We start from the raw sequence: 17,885 nt of genomic DNA, 5'->3' as shown, positions 1-17,885 counted from the left end.
CTACAAAGCATTCAAATTAAGGATAAGATACAGGCCTATTAACATTTTGAAGCATGGTTTTATGTATTTCTCCTAAGTCTGTGAAAAAACATTGCAGGAGTTGATCTAAATCACAACAACAAGCTGTGCTGAGTAATTGCTCAATATGAATGCGAATGAAGGGGCGGAGCTGTATTTGGACCTCCATGAATCCCCTCCTCCATCTGAACACGCTGTCACAGAGCAAGTACGACCTAAACATCTCGAAGTTCCTGACCGCCTTTACGGAGATTTTTAAAACTTTGAAGAACTTGTCGCGGCACTTTTTGTTGAATCTACAGACCTCTGGAAACGCGTATGCCGGAGCTGTTCCTTGCAGGCTGACGGGGATTTGGCACTACTAAAGTGTAAATAAATCTACTTGTATTCCCTTTAGATTATTTTAAAGTTAAGCGCTTAACTTAAAGATTTAAAATGTTTTCATACAGGTTAAAGTATTATGTTTTTTTTTTGTTTTGTTTTATTTTTTTGCTAGAGCTGACAGTAGTCTTAAAGCACATGCTTGTGTCTTTAGTTTTATTTCAGATTTTAACTTTTTTTTTTTTCTTTCTGACGTTCGACGAGAGAGGGACGTCCACGGAGTTACATAATGTACTAATTCCTCAAACTGCTTGCATTCACGCTTGCTGTTGCATTTTCCACGAACAGAATAGGCCTACATATATTATTTGGAGACTACAGGGAAGTACAGTAGAGGCGCGGTGGAGTTTACATTATAGGAACTATGAGATTTAAATAGAGCTCATACTGTGTTGGATTTCTTAAAACTGATCCGTGCTGGTGTGGGGAGAGGTCTGAACCCAGATGATCTGAACGGGGTGGGCTCTGAATGCGGTCTGCAGAGTGAGAGCAACATGTGGTCTGTTTGAGTAGGCACTGCAAAGCAGGATTTGGTCTGTCACAATCGATTAAATGCATAAAGAAACACACGTTTGTTTAGCTTATAAGCCAAACTTACAAACAAACTTAAATTGACCCAATTATTTTTTATTTTGTCTCAATTTAATCAGGTTAGGCTACCACAAACTTCCACAAATCTTTAAAATTCACCTCCCTGACTAAATAAGTTTATACTAGCTATATCTATAAACATTATATTGTCCTATGTAAATAAACAATGTGGAATAGAAGTATTCTGTCATCTCAAATTACTTAGATATTTTACATAAAGTCTAAGTCATCAGATATAAATTGGTTTTATTCTAGAAACTGGTGCTCTGTATATGTCTCAGATAGCAGCAATGGACTGTTGTATGGCTATTTTCTGATGGAATACAGGAGAAATTGACCACATAGTGTATTTGAGAAAAGTGTATCCTTTTACAGAATGGTTGGATGAGTTCTGACCTTTCAAATACCAAAAGCAACAGTTAAGATCAGCTTCACTCGGTCTAACTTTAGCAGGTCCCAAAGTAGGTCAGTAGTGGGCAAAGTTGCAGACCACATTTCTGCAGGGAGCTCCAGTGTGAGTCTGCAGAAGCTTTCCAGGTTCAGTGAAACTCAGAGCTTCATATGTCATCTCTGCTGCATTGGTCCAGTGTGAGCTTGTTAATACCAGCGTAAACTGGATGCTGTGTCACTGACGTATGTTGTGCATTTGTTCTGTTGAGTCGCTGCAATGTAAACAGGTAGAAAGGAAGAACTTTACTTTCAGTGAACCAAGACGTCCTCTGCCGTCTTTGTCTGTGTTGTACATATACAATCTCAAAATATGCCAACTCACAACATTCATGACGCTGTCTCCTGAGTGGATACTGCCTTTTGTTGAATGCAGTACCATTCTGTCTGTTTCTGCTATATCTGTTGGTGAAGTGAATAGTGGTAAAAGTTAAGCTTTTGTTTCTCAAAAACATATGATTATTTCTCAAAAATGTGGTTTTTAATGTATCCAGACAAAGGAATCGTGTCTGTTCTTTTTTCTTCTGACTATAAAGCATTCTGTATGTTTAAAACTTGGCTGTCTGGTCTGATATGTTTTTAACAAAGATATTTCAAGAATATACTGTATGGGTACTGCTGAGGCAAAACCCCATCATTGAGGATACTCTTGTTGAGAGTCATTGGTCCTGCTTTGCTCATAGATTTTATCAATGGAGGTGGTGCAACTAATGACAGTGTCTGTCCTCCCAGTCTTTCTGGCATGAATGGCTGACATGCATTGTTGAATACACAAACATGGCAAACTGAAAGGGAAATAAAAAACACACCTAGCCACCTTCATTTTAGGTCAGTTATTTTATCTCTTGAGCAAGACTGAAAGACTTGACCTTTAAATGTAACACTAGAGCAGCACCCAGAGTTGTAAACCAGATATTTACATAGTGTAAAATAAAGATGTTTTTTTAATTACTGATATTAAATTATTGTTTTAGACCAGTTATGATTACCAAAATGATTCCAGTTTTATAAATGACATAAAAATATAGACCCTTAATCATTTTTTAATTGGATTTCCATCTCTCAGAGCAGCTCTTTCTAAGTAGCATTGGACATGACTTTAGCCATGACATAGCATTTTGCAATGTGGAACTGTGCTAAATACAGGGTGAATTTTAATTGGTTCCTACGCATCACACCCCTTCTTCTGATCAACTACTCCCTCCCCCTGATGGGCATTGCTTCCACTTTTCTGATATCTGAGTTATAGTTGTCAAAGAAGTTGTTGATACATATAGTAGGTTTCGTGAATGCATCTGTGTGCATGCTGTAGGACAAGAGACCATGCTTTACAAAGCAAGATTGTAGTTGTCACAGTAATTCCTGCTCTTGGAAATTGTGACATTTATGAGCGTTCTCCGCAAACGTAAGCCCTTTATTGTTCAGTGTGTGGGCATGGAATTTGAGTTTGTGTGTAAGAGTTAAGTATTGCAACACTTTTCTGACAAATGTAGAAAAGTTGATAGTGTGACTGCAACTTTTTGATCGTGCATGCTCGTGCTCAACTTCAGGCAGCTTGGAATAACCAAGCCATGTGATTCTTCCATATTCTATTTTAGAATCCTACCCATCTGACAGCTTGTGCTTCTGACAGCAGTTGAAAGAAAAGTTAGCAAATATTCTTTCAAGTTCCACACCTGTCACCATTAATTTAAAATCTACCACATAGATTAAATGGAAGCATTTTAACAGCTTCCATTTAAAAGGAAGCGTTACTGCTTTCCGGTAAGTTCAAATATTTCCTTTCGATTTTTACCATAATCTGTACTACATGATTATCTTTCACCATTTTTATTTGCCCCACACACTAAAGATTGCTTTGAAGGGTTATGATTATTTGTCTAATACATCATATTTTTGCCTTGTCATTTGCATTGACAAAAACTTAAGCAATTGAGTAACTTGTGTACTCAAGTCCGTATGGGGTCACTTTGTTTATATAAGTTACTTTGACGTAGCTATGTTTGTGCATGTGGCTATGTACATTGTCTCAGTACATGCTTTAATTTTCTTTGCTTTCCGCAGAAACATTTAAATACCAGCTGTATTTAGTAAACATTTAAGATTCGATTATGCAGTTTAACTTGCTGGGTTAGAGTTTCTACACTACACAATGCTGAAAAAGTTTCTTTTCCAAATCAACCAGTCAACTGTTGCTTATTTTGAGACTGTGTAGGGATTTGTTTGCCTAATGGTAGAGAATCTGCATTCTCTTTAAATTACTAACATTTCTCATGAGCATCCAGCCTGTTTCCCTGCTGGTTTAAGCACAGTTTATTAACTGTAACACCATGTGAGCATCAATGATCTGCAAAACACATCTACATCTGAAAGTGCTAATGTTAATGACCTTTAAAATGGCTTTATAATCATTGGTTGGGTCTGATATGGGCAATATGGTTACGGGTAAGCACAGCCTGAGGGGGGCAATGACAGTTTGATAAAAATTAGCATTTGGAACTATTGAGCTTGAATGTTTCCAGGAAGGAATAAGGAATGGGTACATTGTGAACACGGTAACCTTTCTGGATTTATGTCAACATGTCAGAGTGTCCTGACAAGGTGCCATTATGTTGACATGAGTCACAGTGTCACAGTGTCACTGCACGTCATTCACTCTACTCCATTTTCACTGTGAGACGTACCAGTCATTTCACCAGACTGTTGGACCGTAACCTGCATTGCTTCACATTGTCCACATTGAACAATGTGTTCAAAGTGGACAGATTGTTCTCATTGAACAATGTGTTCCATTCTTTTATTTTTTTTATTTTTATTTTTTTAAGTTTCCCCCATTTAATAAAAACAAGTATAGAATCTTATTATTAATAGAATCTTTGGTTAATAGGTAACTTTTATGAATGTAGAGGAGTGACACTTGGTCATGTATTGCAGAGGTTTGTCTGTTGAACACTATGCTAAGGAGCATTCACATGTCCTTTGTGAGTTGTGTTTACATAACATATAACCAATAGCAAGATTTTCCAAAAGACCTCCCTCTGTTCTACTATTTCTTTGCTTTACAGCCATACGTAGTGGATTTACATTACGTAACCTCCCACGAAACCACATTGTCCTTCCAACAGAGTTTTGTAGACTTTTTTGTCAAATCTGTAATACTTCAACAACTTCAGTGTACATTTACTAGCAAGATTTAGAGTACACTTCCCACATATTCATTCAGATATACTCCACATAATCTTTTATCCTCTTTTCCCCCTTAGGGTGTGTGCAGCCTCCACTTTTTCCCCCTGTGACCTCTCAAGTACTCTCCCCTCCTGGGGCTAGTCTGCAAACCATGGTGCTGGAGAAACTTATGCGTTTTGGAAAACAGTTGCTAAGGGTGAAAGTGGTGAACTCAAATTCTGAGGACTCCCGTCTGTCTCGATGTCTCAACACCTTCGACCTGGTAGCCCTGGGTGTGGGAAGCACATTGGGTGCTGGTGTTTACGTGCTTGCTGGTGCTGTTGCACGAGACAATTCAGGTAACTTAATCAGCCTTGTTGATGTAAAAGTTTTAGCTTTTGGAGAACAGATCTTTGATTGTATCATATCTTTCTAGGTCCCGCTATCGTCCTGTCTTTCTTGATAGCTGCCTCAGCCTCAGTGTTGGCAGGTCTTTGCTATGCTGAGTTTGGAGCAAGGGTCCCGAAGACAGGCTCTGCTTATCTTTACTCATATGTGACAGTCGGAGAACTCTGGGCTTTCATTACTGGATGGAACCTCATTCTCTCTTACATCATTGGTAAATCAGTATAATTTCTACAATGAGTGTCTTTTTAGGGTTAGGTCACAAAATATTTTAGGTCATTTTATTAAATCCCACTGGCAACAATTGTTGCTACACATTTTTTCTAACTTCTGGAAGCTCTAGAACAATTGTTTTGACTTTTGGCAGCTACTTGAAGTTTTAAAATAAAATAATAGAGTATCTACTCTATGCAATGTAAATTTCATGCATCTAGTGTGAAAGGTCACATTACCAGACCTCTTTACAAACCTGTACAAGAGGAAGTCAGTAAAATATTGAAATAAATAAATATAAATAAAATATTTTGAACACATGTTTTTCCAAGTGTCTTCTATTGTTTTATATATTTATATAATGTAATAATGCGAACGTAAGCATGACAACAGTTATTGCCGCTAGGATAATATATAGACAGCTTTTCTGTTTATAGCTTTGCTGTTTATTCTATATGCCTTGCTGTTCCCACACAGTTTAAGACTATCAGATATTTAAAATCTTCTAGACCTGAAAGAACCTCAAAACGACGACTTCTACATCCCATAGTTGAAACCCTACCCCATTTCACCGCCTCAGAACGTGATCCTTTCCACAAAATGTGGCTTATGCACTCAATGAAAACTACAAGATGACGCCACACCTGAAACTAGTTTAGAACAGAGCCAAGGTGTAGTTCTTGCTCTGGTAGAACAAGGAGAATTTCTCCCTGATACAAATTTGTTTACACTAACATTTTCACCTGACTTTGGATAAATGACTAAATGAGGTCAAAGGTCACTCAGAACATTGACACTATGACATCTGCAGAAAGTGACATTGAATCTTTATGCATCTAAAGTATTTCTGAACACTCTTGTAACCATTCTTTGCTATAATAGGTTATGCATGTCATGATTTTTCTTATTTTCTTACAAACAGGCCACATTTGTGAAATTTATACTATGCAGTTTCCCCCCAGCAACAATTGTTGCCAAGTATAAAACCTACATTTTCACTAACAGAACCAACATAAAATGTAATAATTCATAAATATCATGTGTCAGGGAGGTCCAAGGATTGAAATGCATGCACTTATTTTGCAGGAATAAATTTGGGGTTAAACAGGCAATTGTTTAAACTGAAATAAAGCTTTCAACCCAGTTACTATTATTGTGAGCTTTATGGGTTTTTACTAGGTGTAGTTCAGAGTATTGGTAAAGGAAATGGGAGCAGGGAATCGTTTAGGTTTTACTTGATTATTATTATTTTGTGCTCCAGGTACCTCGAGTGTTGCCCGTGCATGGAGCGCCACCTTTGACGAGTTGGTAGGGAAACGCATTGAGGAGTTCTGCAGAGAACACATGTCCATGAATGCACCAGGTGTGCTGGCAGAATACCCTGACATGTTTGCAGTTCTCATCATATTTACTCTTACAGGTAGGAACATCTCTCTGTCTGTGTCTTCTTTTGTCTCACCACTTACTGACTACGTTATTAAGTAGATCTTGATTGTGTGAGGCTGGACAACCACGTTGCTGCATAATATTTTCATTGGATTAACATGGACATTTTGGTTTCATAATAACATAACATCACACTGCTGCTGAAGATTTCTCAGCTGTTCATCTAAGATGCAAATCCTTCACCCGTGGAGTCCAGTGTACTCATTGAATTTGTTCAGAAACCAGTTTGAGGTGATGTGAGATTTGAGATCATTTTGAGATTTACCAAACCAGATAATGTTTTTCAATCAGTCCAATTATGGGGAGCCTGTGTATCTCAGCTTCCTGTTTTCACTGACGGGAGTGGCCACTGATTAGGATTTCCGCTGCTATATACTACTCGTTTAAAGATTAGCTGTGTTGTGCATTCAGTGATGATATCCAGCATTCTTTAGTTGTAACAAGTGCTTATTAAAGCAACTGTGAGCTATCTTTTATCTCTTAACAGTCTTCCTATTATATCTGCCCTCCACACTCTTTATTCCACACAACTGCATGCTCTGAATTATGTCTAGATTATTTTGTGTAAACCTTCCACTAAATTAGTTGTTCTTAAAATGCTCAGCTCCTTTTGATAACAATATTCATGCCACTTTCAAAGCAACTTTAATCCCTTTTCTTTCCGTTTCAGATGTTCAGATTAAATTTTAGCAAATAATCTTGCTAAAGTTGACTTGCTAAAGTTGACTTTAGCTACTTCTAGTTTGCTACATGTATTGAGTTTTTGTCATTTGTTTGGTTGACAAATTTCTAAATAAATTTAAGTTTATATTGAAGCTTATACATATAATACACATTCGAAATTTGTTTCTCTGTTTAATTTTCTTTTTGTTTTCATTTGTAAGGTCTTTTGGCATTTGGAGTGAAGGAGTCAGCGATGGTGAATAAGGTGTTCACCTGTGTCAATGTTTTAGTCTTATTATTCATGGTGATCTCTGGGCTGGTCAAAGGCACTTTAAAGAACTGGCAGATTGTTCCAGAGGAGGTCCTACATGTCAATCATACGAATAGCTCAAGCCTAAAGTAAGAATATCACTGCAAACTACCTTTATGTGTCCAACATTGTTTAGTAACAATGTATTGTTTATTCTATGTTGCATGACTTTGTGTTTTTGTGCTTATGATGTAAAGCACTTTGAAATGCCTTGGTGCTGAAATGTGCTGTACAAATAAAATTTGATTTGATTTGATTTGATTTAGAGATCTTAGCTTTTAAAATATGTATATTTTTGTGCTTTTTCTGTGCAGTTTGACTGCCATCCTGCCATCCAAGGAGAGAATAGGACAGGGTGGCTTTATGCCATTTGGCTTCACAGGAGTACTTTCAGGAGCTGCTACATGTTTCTATGCTTTTGTAGGCTTTGATTGCATCGCCACCACAGGTCAGTGATAGATGGAAAACTTTGAAAGTACTTTCTCTGCTTTTTGTGATTTTTTTCTTTTTAAAATGTGTCTTAAAGTGTTGTACTGTAAATATTTTATCAACAAATTATCCATATGCTCACCTGTGTAATTGTGAGTTAATCCCACATTTGCTGCCAAAAGATCCCTTGCCTATAGATTTGGAGCCCAGGAGATACTGTACCTCAAGCAGTGCAATGGGATCTGGCACCAAGATGTTGGCAGCAGAAAATCAGTGACATTTACATCACCTGTCAGTGGTCATGTTATGCCATATCATTGTTTCACTAACATAACCAACATAAAAATTGTTTACATTATGCTATATTATCCTTTTAGAGATTGTGATTTAAGTAGAGAAATTAAAATAGTGTTTCTTGGAGAAATGATACGTAAGAAATACCTTTATGCCACCCAACAAAGTCTTTCCTTCAACTCATAACATCAAAGTCTTTGCATATTATCCTTAAAGTCTACTTTGACATGTTGGTGAGAACTTTCTTTCCAATCAGAATATCTTTGCTCTCAATTAATTGTCTGAAATAGATCTACTTCCATCTAAGCATTTCTCTTATTTCCATTTCACTTTCTAACAGGGTTTCATTTATAGGTTGGAGTTGGGGTATAGAGCATGAAACAGAATCTGCAGTTGGAACAGTTTTAGTTTCTAGCATTACATAAGAGTAATCAGGGAGAGAGAAGCTGCACTTTTAATGCATTTGGTCCACTTCTTGCACATGGCATGATGCCAAAGGCTGTGACGCAAAAAGGAGAGATTCAGCTTAGGAAGATGTTGTCCAGACTTTTTCTAAATGCCTCAAATGTACATATGTGAATAGGTCTTTGTGTTTCTGCATTATGTTTGTGGATTGCTGTAATGGATCCAAGGCTTCTATGTTGGGGTGAACATAGAAGCTTACATGCTCTCTGACATATTTGTTCTTTTTTTTCCCCAAAGTTTTTTGGCTAATATGGAGAAAACCCCTAAATTATTGCTGAAGTTTAGAAGCATGTCTATTGCACATATTCCAAGAAAGCTTGTTGTTTTGTAGTGTCATAAATGCATTATGATGTACAAAATGCATCAGAAGTGATACATACTTTATATCTCAGTCTCTGAGTCTCTCATTTGTCATCCAGACTCACTCCAGAACATTAAACTAAGTCTTTGTGCAAATGTTTACCCAATTTCCTTTAACTGAGGTTTTAATATGATTATCCCTTAGTGAATATAACCTGCTTGTTCATTTTTTACAAACACATGCTTTCAGTATGTCTGAAATACATCTGTTTTACAGTTTTCCACATGCACTGGACTCCTGCCAACACAAAAATATCTTGCCAACAGTGGCGCAACAGCTGTTGGAGGGGTTTCAGGCTCAACTACTCTGAGTTGCAAATTTGAGAATTTTGTCATTTATTGCTAAACATACTGTTTTATTGCATACAGAATGTTTGAAGGTGACATAAATGTATCATTTTACAAAATATAAATTTTTGGGTTTGTTTGTTTGCTTTTTTTTCTTTCCAGTAATAGTGGCCAACACAGAGTTTGGAGATAAACTGAACTGTGTTTATTATTTTTGCAAACTTCAGGCGAGGAGGTGAAGAACCCCCAAAGAGCCATTCCTATTGGGATTGTGTCCTCGCTGCTGATTTGTTTCGTTGCTTACTTTGGTGTTTCTGCTGCCCTCACCCTCATGATGCCATACTATCTTCTGGACAGCAACAGCCCTCTGCCTGTAGCTTTTAAATATGTAGGTTGGGGAGGAGCCAAATATGCTGTAGCTGTAGGCTCTCTTTGTGCTCTGTCCACCAGGTAAGAACTTCACACCTGATAAACTTTTCCATATGTCTGTGCCATGTTTTTACTTCAGTCTTTTTCAAATATGCACTTCAGATCATTTTCTCCAGATATGTCATAAAGTAAATATCTACAATCTAAGCTGGAGAATTAACATGTCAATATAAGGTTGGATCTTTCAATGTATCATTAATATGAAAACAACTCCTTCAACTGCTATTTTCAATTTGTTATAAAAAACATAATTTTCACTGGATTATTGGATGCCTCATCTTGAATTTCTCTAAAGCAGATCTTGTAAATATTTCTAGACCCAGTCATGTCAGAATAAAAGTGCTGATAAGCCGTTGTATAAAGAATACAGTCTTTTGAACGCTCATGCTCACGTGTGATAAAGGCTACAGAGAAACATGCAGACGTGCATTTGCAGGCATATATAGACACGCTTGTGTGTGTTTATATGGGTGCTGTTCGTATATTTAGCTTTAAACGGAATTTGATTCCTTATCTAAAAATAAAAGCTCCACTGACCAATAATTTGTATAAGCGTCTGATTATGTAACAATGACTTATTAAATAGCACTTTTTCTTATGCTAAGTTTCAATTGTTAATTATATATATCATTTATATTCTTACCATGAAGTGTGTTGCATAATTTCACTTGAGGTATTTTTTTAAATGACTGTGTATTTAACATTTTCTTGCATGTGTCTGCATTGATACTCAGAACACAAGATATTACAGTGCTGTTAAAAATTTTGAGCAACCTCAGTTTTTTTCTCCCTCTTTTGAAGAGTAAGTCAATTTTGTAATAATTTAGAGTGGTGTCAAGGAAGTTGCTGTAAATAATTTTATTTTATTATTATTTTTTATTCATAAATAAATAATTTTATTGATAAAAATCTGTTTTATTTCACCTTTTTGTCTATTGCTTGCAACTCTGATCTATAAACAATGTAACTAACACATAAAACAAATTGTAAGACTGACTAAAGTAGCAATAGCTGATTTCTTAGAAAAGATAACTTTCTTTTTGTACCATGCTCAGTTACCGCAGAATCTATAAATATCAAATATATTGGGCATCAAAGGTAAATAACACGACAGTCTGGCACTTTGGAAGCACAACATTAAAAGCTAAGAGGTCTCAGAACTTTTTGACAGTACTGTATGTACGTTGTTTCTTATTCTGCTACATTTACACTGTTCTATGTTTCTTCAATGTTTGAGTTGTTGTCTCTGTTCATGTATGTCTTATATCATTCTCTTGGATGTAAGTGAAGTGTGGATACTATATATCCTGGTCTCCCCCCCATGGCAGCCTGCTGGGTGCAATGTTTCCTATGCCTCGTGTTTTGTGGTCGATGGCTGATGATGGGCTGCTTTTCAAGTTCATGGCTGAGATCAGCCCTCGCACCAAAACCCCACTAACTGCAACCTTTGCCTCAGGCACAGGGGCAGGTGAGATACTAACATGCATGTATTTAATTTTGCATCCTGTAGCCTCCTTCCATGCTTAAGGACTGAGTTGTGCTGGGTTTAATGTTCCTGATGGTCATCTGGAGATGTTAACACCTGGCAGAAATCAGCTCCCTGATCATTGAAGGGTCTTGTTAACTGTTTTATAGCCAGGGTTCTGTTTCCTTCTCTTGAAAGGGCTTGCTCAGTGGTGGAGCTTGATAGAAAAAAATTGACAAATGCATATGGAGACAGTGGAAGATGGACTGAGGGGAGGGAGGTGGGTTTGTAGGTAGATAAGCCCCTGCAGACCCTTGATGCTACACTGAGATACACAACCCTTGAAATTTAAAAAATCGTGTTTTTGCAATCTGTGGAGCTTTGTTTAAAAAGTATGGCTTTCTTATGGGCAAGCATTGCTTGCCTTGGGTGCTCTTCAAGCAATAACTTCCACTGGTGTAACTTATTATAGTCTAACTGTGTTATTCCTCCTATCAGTCCTAATATCAGTCTATCACAGCTCATACTGTCTGTAATATTTTGAACCTGCATCTTGTAATAACAAATCCACTAAGCAAAGCTGCATGTCTCAATACATAAACACAATTTGCAATGTAGAATAATAGCATGTGGAGCCTTGCATGATTCCATGGCATCGTCCAAAAAACTTTGGACAAACAGCATCATGTCCCCTTGCATAATACTGACTCCACCCTGCTTCCATGTTGCGCATTTTCTGCCTCACATTTCCAATCCATACATGCCTGGCATTTTTCTTTCAAGCTGGCATTTTTTTTTTTTTATTTCCCTATATTTCCCTCTACCTACCCACAACTATCTCCCAAATCAAATGTTTTCCTCCTCACTCTACCCCAGTCTTTTGGGTTCCATGTTCCCTCTACCCCGTATCATCTTTGCCATGGCACGAGATGGCCTTCTCTTCTCCTTTTTGGCCCATGTCAGCGAAAGGAAGGCCCCCATAAACTCCACCGTTGCAGCTGGGGTCTTGTCTGGTAAGAGGAGTAGGAAATGCAAACCAGGAAGAGTCAGAGTTATGAAAACGGCAACAGAACTATAGGGGAAATATGAACAAAAGATCTAAAAGAGAGCAAATTTAGATAATTAAGTTTATTGAGAGCAGTTGGCAATAGCATCTATGGATTAAATATAATTCAAAAAATAAAATAAGGAAGAATTTAAAAGTTTAAAAAATGTGCAACATTTCAGTACATTACCACCATGATGCTCTTCTTCTAAAGTTATAACAATTTTTTAGCCATATTGTCAAAATATGGCTAAAACTTGTCAAATAAAGGCAACACTTTATTTGACAAGTTGTGAATAAGACTGTCACGACACTGTCATTAACATGACATGGCAGGTGTTATGGCATGTTGATGACGGTGTCATCAACTAAATAATTTTTTTAAATTAACATGACCGTCATCAACTTTGTCAGGGCAGAAACAGATTTGTTTGGTTTAAATTTCTTTGGAAATAAATGGAACCAAAGGCTTCAACATAATAGATCTTAACATGATCATAAAAGTTCATTTACCGGTACTCATTATCCTGTGCATTATGTTGAAACACTTCCATAATAGATCGTATATCAATAATTTCTGAGACATGTATTCACAGAAATTATTCAGTCAGAATTAGATTATGAAAGAAATACCATAATGAATGTTTATTAAATTTGATCTCCATCAATGTTAAAATATTTGAGTACTTTTTAAATTTTGCTCGTTAAAAACTATATATCTTCAAGCTTGCACCATTCTTACAGGAGCCCTTTGTTGCTTTTTTTTTTTTTTAATCATTTTTAGCGATCATGGCGTTTCTGTTTGACCTGAAGGACCTGGTGGACCTCATGTCAATAGGAACGCTGTTGGCCTATACGTTAGTGGCCGCCTGTGTGCTGGTGCTAAGGTCAGTTTGGACTGTTTTATTCAAAAATTCTAGGTGGAAACCAAAGAAAAATTTACTTAGTTGACTCTTCATGGATTATAAAAGTCTCACTGGAACAAAACAGAACACATGTAAAATTGGAGTTTTGATTTCACATGACTCTTTTTATTCTTTTACTTTGTGTTACAAGAAAAAAAAATACTGATTGAGTTGCAAAATTGTTTATTCTAAATATTAAAAAACACATAAACTGGGGGTATTTTATGACATTAGTAACCAGCTTAGTGGGATTTGGAGTAAATATGTTTCAACATTTACTTAATTAATATTTGCATATTATAGAACCGAATCTGTGTACTCTATTTTTTAAATTCTAAATTTAAATTTCCTGCCTTTTATTTTTGTAACTTTCAGAAAAGAAATGTTTTATCCAAATATGCAGTCTAATTTTTTTCAATTTTGATTGGATTTTTAACTAAAGTGTTGTGTTCTCTGTGAATATGTTATAACGCTGAACATTTGACTCACTTTTCATATGTTTCATATGAAAAACATATGATAAAAATGTTTTTCATGAGCAGTTTGCTGAGCAGTTTGTGACAGATCAGCTGTGGTTGAGCTGTCACAAACTGAAGCAACTTGGCTACTGCTCCCATTTTAATTGACATTGCTTCTACAAAGGGTCACTGCTGCTTTACATTTGCTTACATTTGGTTTAAATTGTCATGATTGGAACAGCAGCAGTGAATATGTAGTGTTTATATTTAAAGCACTAATTGAGAAATGTCCTAATGTGTAGGTCTTTTTTTCCAGATACCAGCCAGAAATCCACAGCCCAGTGTACCAGATAGCCAATACCCATGATGAGGCAGACTCCAGTGATGGGATCAGTGTGCCCAGTATGGGTATTCTTCATGATGTGGAAGAGAGATTCAGTTTCCAGACTCTTCTGTTTCCAAACAACCCCGAGCCGTCCGCAATGTCAGGCTTCACTGTTAACATTTGTACCTCTGTCATAGGTATGTTTTCATGCAAGATAAAGCAGAAAAATAATTAGTCTTAAGAGCCTGTTTGTCTTTTTATGAGAAGTCTTAACATGACATAAAATCAGCTGGTTTTGCGTACATTAAATAGATCTACTAAGTCTAAAATTAAATAATGTCTATCTGAATTTACAAACTCTCTCATACGTCCTTCTGCAGGAATGTTGATCCTGGCCTTCAGTATATTGGCCGTGCAGGGAGGCTTCGCCTCATGGAACATGGTAGCCTTGAGTGTGATCTTCATGGTGTGTCTTGTTGTGGTTTTCATAATCTGGAGGCAGCCTGAGAGTAAAACAATACTCTCCTTCAAGGTTAGGCTTGAAGACCTTTTCAGTGTTATGGCATGCTAATTCAATTCAACATTCATCTCCATCTTGCTCATTTTTGGCTATGATGGACGAAAAATGTGCAAAAGCTTACGATAAATTCCTTGTTTATTTTAGTTTCAAATAACATAGTGAAAAAATCTTGTATTTAATTTGAGTAAATTTATTCAGTGGCCTAAAGCCTAATCCTTACTTCTGAAATAGTTTTATACTAAAGAGATATACTGCATTTGTAATCAACCTTAGAAATTTCTGTAAAATGTCATATCTTTTTTTCATTTCATCAAGGGTCAATTTTTTATAAATACAATTAAAAATAGGTAAAACAGGAAAACAAATGACATCATGTAGAGATCTTGTTTCCATAGCCACTTTTCAAAAAACACAAAAACTTGCCTCTCATGCATGCATGTCTGTAAGTCAAAAAATGTTTGCAAATACATGGTCTTCTAAACATCCTCATAACTACTTTCAGAGCAATACTTAAAATATCCTAACAGGCAATAATAACACTGATTAAAATGATATTGCAGTGACAATATATTTTTATATATTATGCTGTCCTTGGGAGGGTGGTTACATAAGTATTTTAAAATATTTCCAAAACATTATTTTTCTTGGAATGTATTTGTTTTTAACTTTTTCAAATAAATGCACACATTTTCCAGGTTGTTCGTGTGTGCTAATACAGTCCTGTTTCCCAGGTTCCCCTGGTGCCTTTCATTCCAGTCATAAGCATGTTTGTCAATGTCTACCTTATGATGCAACTGGACAGAGGAACATGGGTCAGATTTTCCATCTGGATGGCTATAGGTACTTATACATCTTTTGTTATTATACATTATTTTTATGTTGAACATTAAAAAATTATTTTCTTTGCAAAGCTGATTGGAACTGTGCACAATGTAATGTGATATCACAATTGCAGGTAGGTACTGTTAAAAGTCATTTCTTTAGCATTGTCTTCATAAAAATATCTACTAAGAGGGATTGCAAAACTCAAACTATGAAGACTTGATCACATGTCATTTACATCAAAACATACTTTATCTACAGCCCAGTTAAACTTTTTCCAGATTTTTCATCATGAGTGTGTATAATACAAGCAAAATTTTGTCTTTTTCCTTTTTTGCAGGTTTAGTCATCTACTTCGGTTATGGCATTCATCACAGCTCTGAGGCGACCTCCGCTCGCATATCTCTTGTAACAGAGATGAATGGTTTTAATCTTGATCATGAATTGGAAGCCATGTCAATAGAGAAAGAAGCTTTTCTCAATAATGGCCTGGATGTCAGGGAAGAAAACGACAGGGGGTTTTAGAAGGGACTATAATACACCACTCCACGTTCACCTGCCCCGACACCAGGCTGTCATTGTAGAAGGGTTTTTGACAGTCCACTTCTTCATCTCTCCTTTTGGGGGAAAGCTATGCTACAAAAATGTAAACTGTCACACTCCCAGGTAGGTCCTGTTCACATTACAGTCAAGTGGTGATGAATGCCTTGCAGAAAATCAAACTGAAACACTCAGTGGAGTCAGTATTTTGCGTGGTCTCATGATTCAGCTATTCATTACTGCCTGACTGTTTGTGGAAGAAGGGCTTTCATTAGAGACATTAATGTTTAATGGAAGTTGAGAGGTAAGGTACAGCCATGTTAAGTTCCTCTACATGTTGAGTTGGAGTGTTTGTAGGTTAAATTACTAGCAGTAAGATTGTGGAGTGGTTAATGTTGTGCTGCCAGAATATTTTCTAAACATAGATTGATTTTTTATATATATTAAAACATAATGTCTACATAAATCTGAAGAACAGACAACCATCTCAGTACTTTATAAAATGTGTTACCACAGTGTGCTTTGTTTGAAACTGGTCAGTGGATCTTTAGCTATGTAACCTTTGGGGAAAACAATGATTTAAAGTAGTCAGCAGCATCATTTACTTACCTAAAAAATGTTCATAGGAACATAGTAAAAAAAAATATTTTGAGATGTTATTTCAGTAGAAAGGGCATTTTTTATAAATTTTAAGCTGACCAGCCATTGTCTTTGATTATGTATTTGAATTTTTCACTAAAATTTGCTTAGGAGATGGGTCAGTCATTTTCTATAAGATTGTTTATGTACATAACTTACAAAACTAGTTTTAATGTGAAAACTATACTAACCACAAATTGACACCCTCAGTCTCTACGATCTTGTATCTTGGTAAAAGAGTAAGCATATTTCTTAACATGCTTCCATTATATTACCCCAAACCTTTAAAATGTTTAATTTTGAAATACTGATCCTTCAGTCTGTTAGTAGTGTCCATTTTGAATTTTGTCCTATTCATATTAATTATATTAAGGGACGGGTCCTCTGATTTCTTCTCATCGCACTGCTTGTTGAATGTCACTGAATGTGTTTGGGAGAAAGGGTAAAAAACTCCCTTTCAAGTATAGACATATTTTTTGCAATAAATATTTCTTGAACATAATTTCAGTCTTCGCTCTATACCTTTTCTTAAGTTTCACCAAACTCTGAGCAAAGGTACAGTTATTACAGATTTTAGATTAACTTCATAAACTTCCACATTCCCTGCCAGTGTGGCCAATTCAGTTACAAATAAACTCTGAAACAAAATTGCATTTACTTCACACTGGAAACAATTGCTAAATCAATTGAAGTGCAACAATTTAAACTGGTGCAAAATATTCCAAAACAATGTAGCAGCAGCATGTCTATTGTTTATAAGATAAAAAATACACTTTGCATGGGTCATGTTATGGTTTTAATTTATGCATTGGATCACACAATGTTATAGAATTGGATTTAAGACTATAAAATATTTCTATGTTTTGTTTGAGTTGTCTCTTCTGTGCATCTTATTCAAAATGTATTTATAAGTACACTATACATCCATCCATCCATTTTCTGAGCACTCTTCTCCCTAACGGGGTCGGGAGTACACTATACAAAAAATATTAAATGAAACAGCAATGACTATCACAAAAAAGCTGAGAAAATCCAGTCATTCAAAAATACTCACTATCCTTCCCTCCACTTGCAGCTTCAGTCGTCAAGGGCTGGTGCCCGTCCAGTTTTACAGGAGTTTTTCCTCCAATACAACTGATTCAAACTACCTTCGCAACATGTCAAACTTCTGCAGAGACCTAATAAACCGGTTCAGGAGTGAAGAATCAGTGAAAAAAAACCCCACTAAAACATGAAGGATACCAGTCCTTGAATACAGACTT

At 36.3% G+C, this 17,885-nt stretch overlaps 1 protein-coding gene across 3 annotated transcripts; it reads left to right on the top strand.

The window, feature by feature from the left end:
• The first annotated feature begins 211 nt into the window (after window positions 1-211).
• On the top strand, window positions 212-17,125 carry slc7a1a (solute carrier family 7 member 1a). 3 transcript variants are annotated; one of them, XM_055043350.1, is made up of 13 exons: window positions 212-386; window positions 4,701-4,961; window positions 5,039-5,221; window positions 6,482-6,640; window positions 7,551-7,728; window positions 7,954-8,087; window positions 9,703-9,925; window positions 11,233-11,372; window positions 13,199-13,301; window positions 14,094-14,299; window positions 14,483-14,634; window positions 15,354-15,462; window positions 15,785-17,125. In XM_055043350.1, the coding sequence occupies exons 2-13, from the start codon at window positions 4,775-4,777 to the stop codon at window positions 15,967-15,969; spliced, it is 1,959 nt and encodes a 652-aa protein (XP_054899325.1). In that variant the 5' UTR covers window positions 212-386; window positions 4,701-4,774; the 3' UTR covers window positions 15,970-17,125. The 3 variants fall into 3 exon arrangements, with proteins under 3 accessions (XP_054899325.1, XP_054899323.1, XP_054899324.1); XM_055043348.1 differs by lacking the exon at window positions 212-386 and adding an exon at window positions 2,564-2,842; XM_055043349.1 differs by lacking the exons at window positions 212-386; window positions 11,233-11,372 and adding exons at window positions 2,601-2,842; window positions 12,246-12,382.
• Window positions 17,126-17,885: the final 760 nt, after the last annotated feature.

The sequence above is a fragment of the Poeciliopsis prolifica genome, unplaced genomic scaffold, assembly GCF_027474105.1.
Source record: "Poeciliopsis prolifica strain line A6 unplaced genomic scaffold, Auburn_PproV2 SCAFFOLD019, whole genome shotgun sequence".
Lineage (NCBI taxonomy): Eukaryota > Metazoa > Chordata > Actinopteri > Cyprinodontiformes > Poeciliidae > Poeciliopsis > Poeciliopsis prolifica.
The sequence above is the reverse complement of the archived record's forward strand: the minus strand, read 5'-3'. Positions and strand labels throughout refer to the sequence as shown.

Excerpts from the sequence above, each read along its gene's own strand:
- slc7a1a (XM_055043348.1), top strand. Across the intron at positions 8,088-9,702 it reads TGATTGCATCGCCACCACAG|GCGAGGAGGTGAAGAACCCC; the intron begins GTCAGTGATAGA and ends TGCAAACTTCAG. Across the intron at positions 11,373-13,198 it reads TGCCTCAGGCACAGGGGCAG|CGATCATGGCGTTTCTGTTT; the intron begins GTGAGATACTAA and ends AATCATTTTTAG.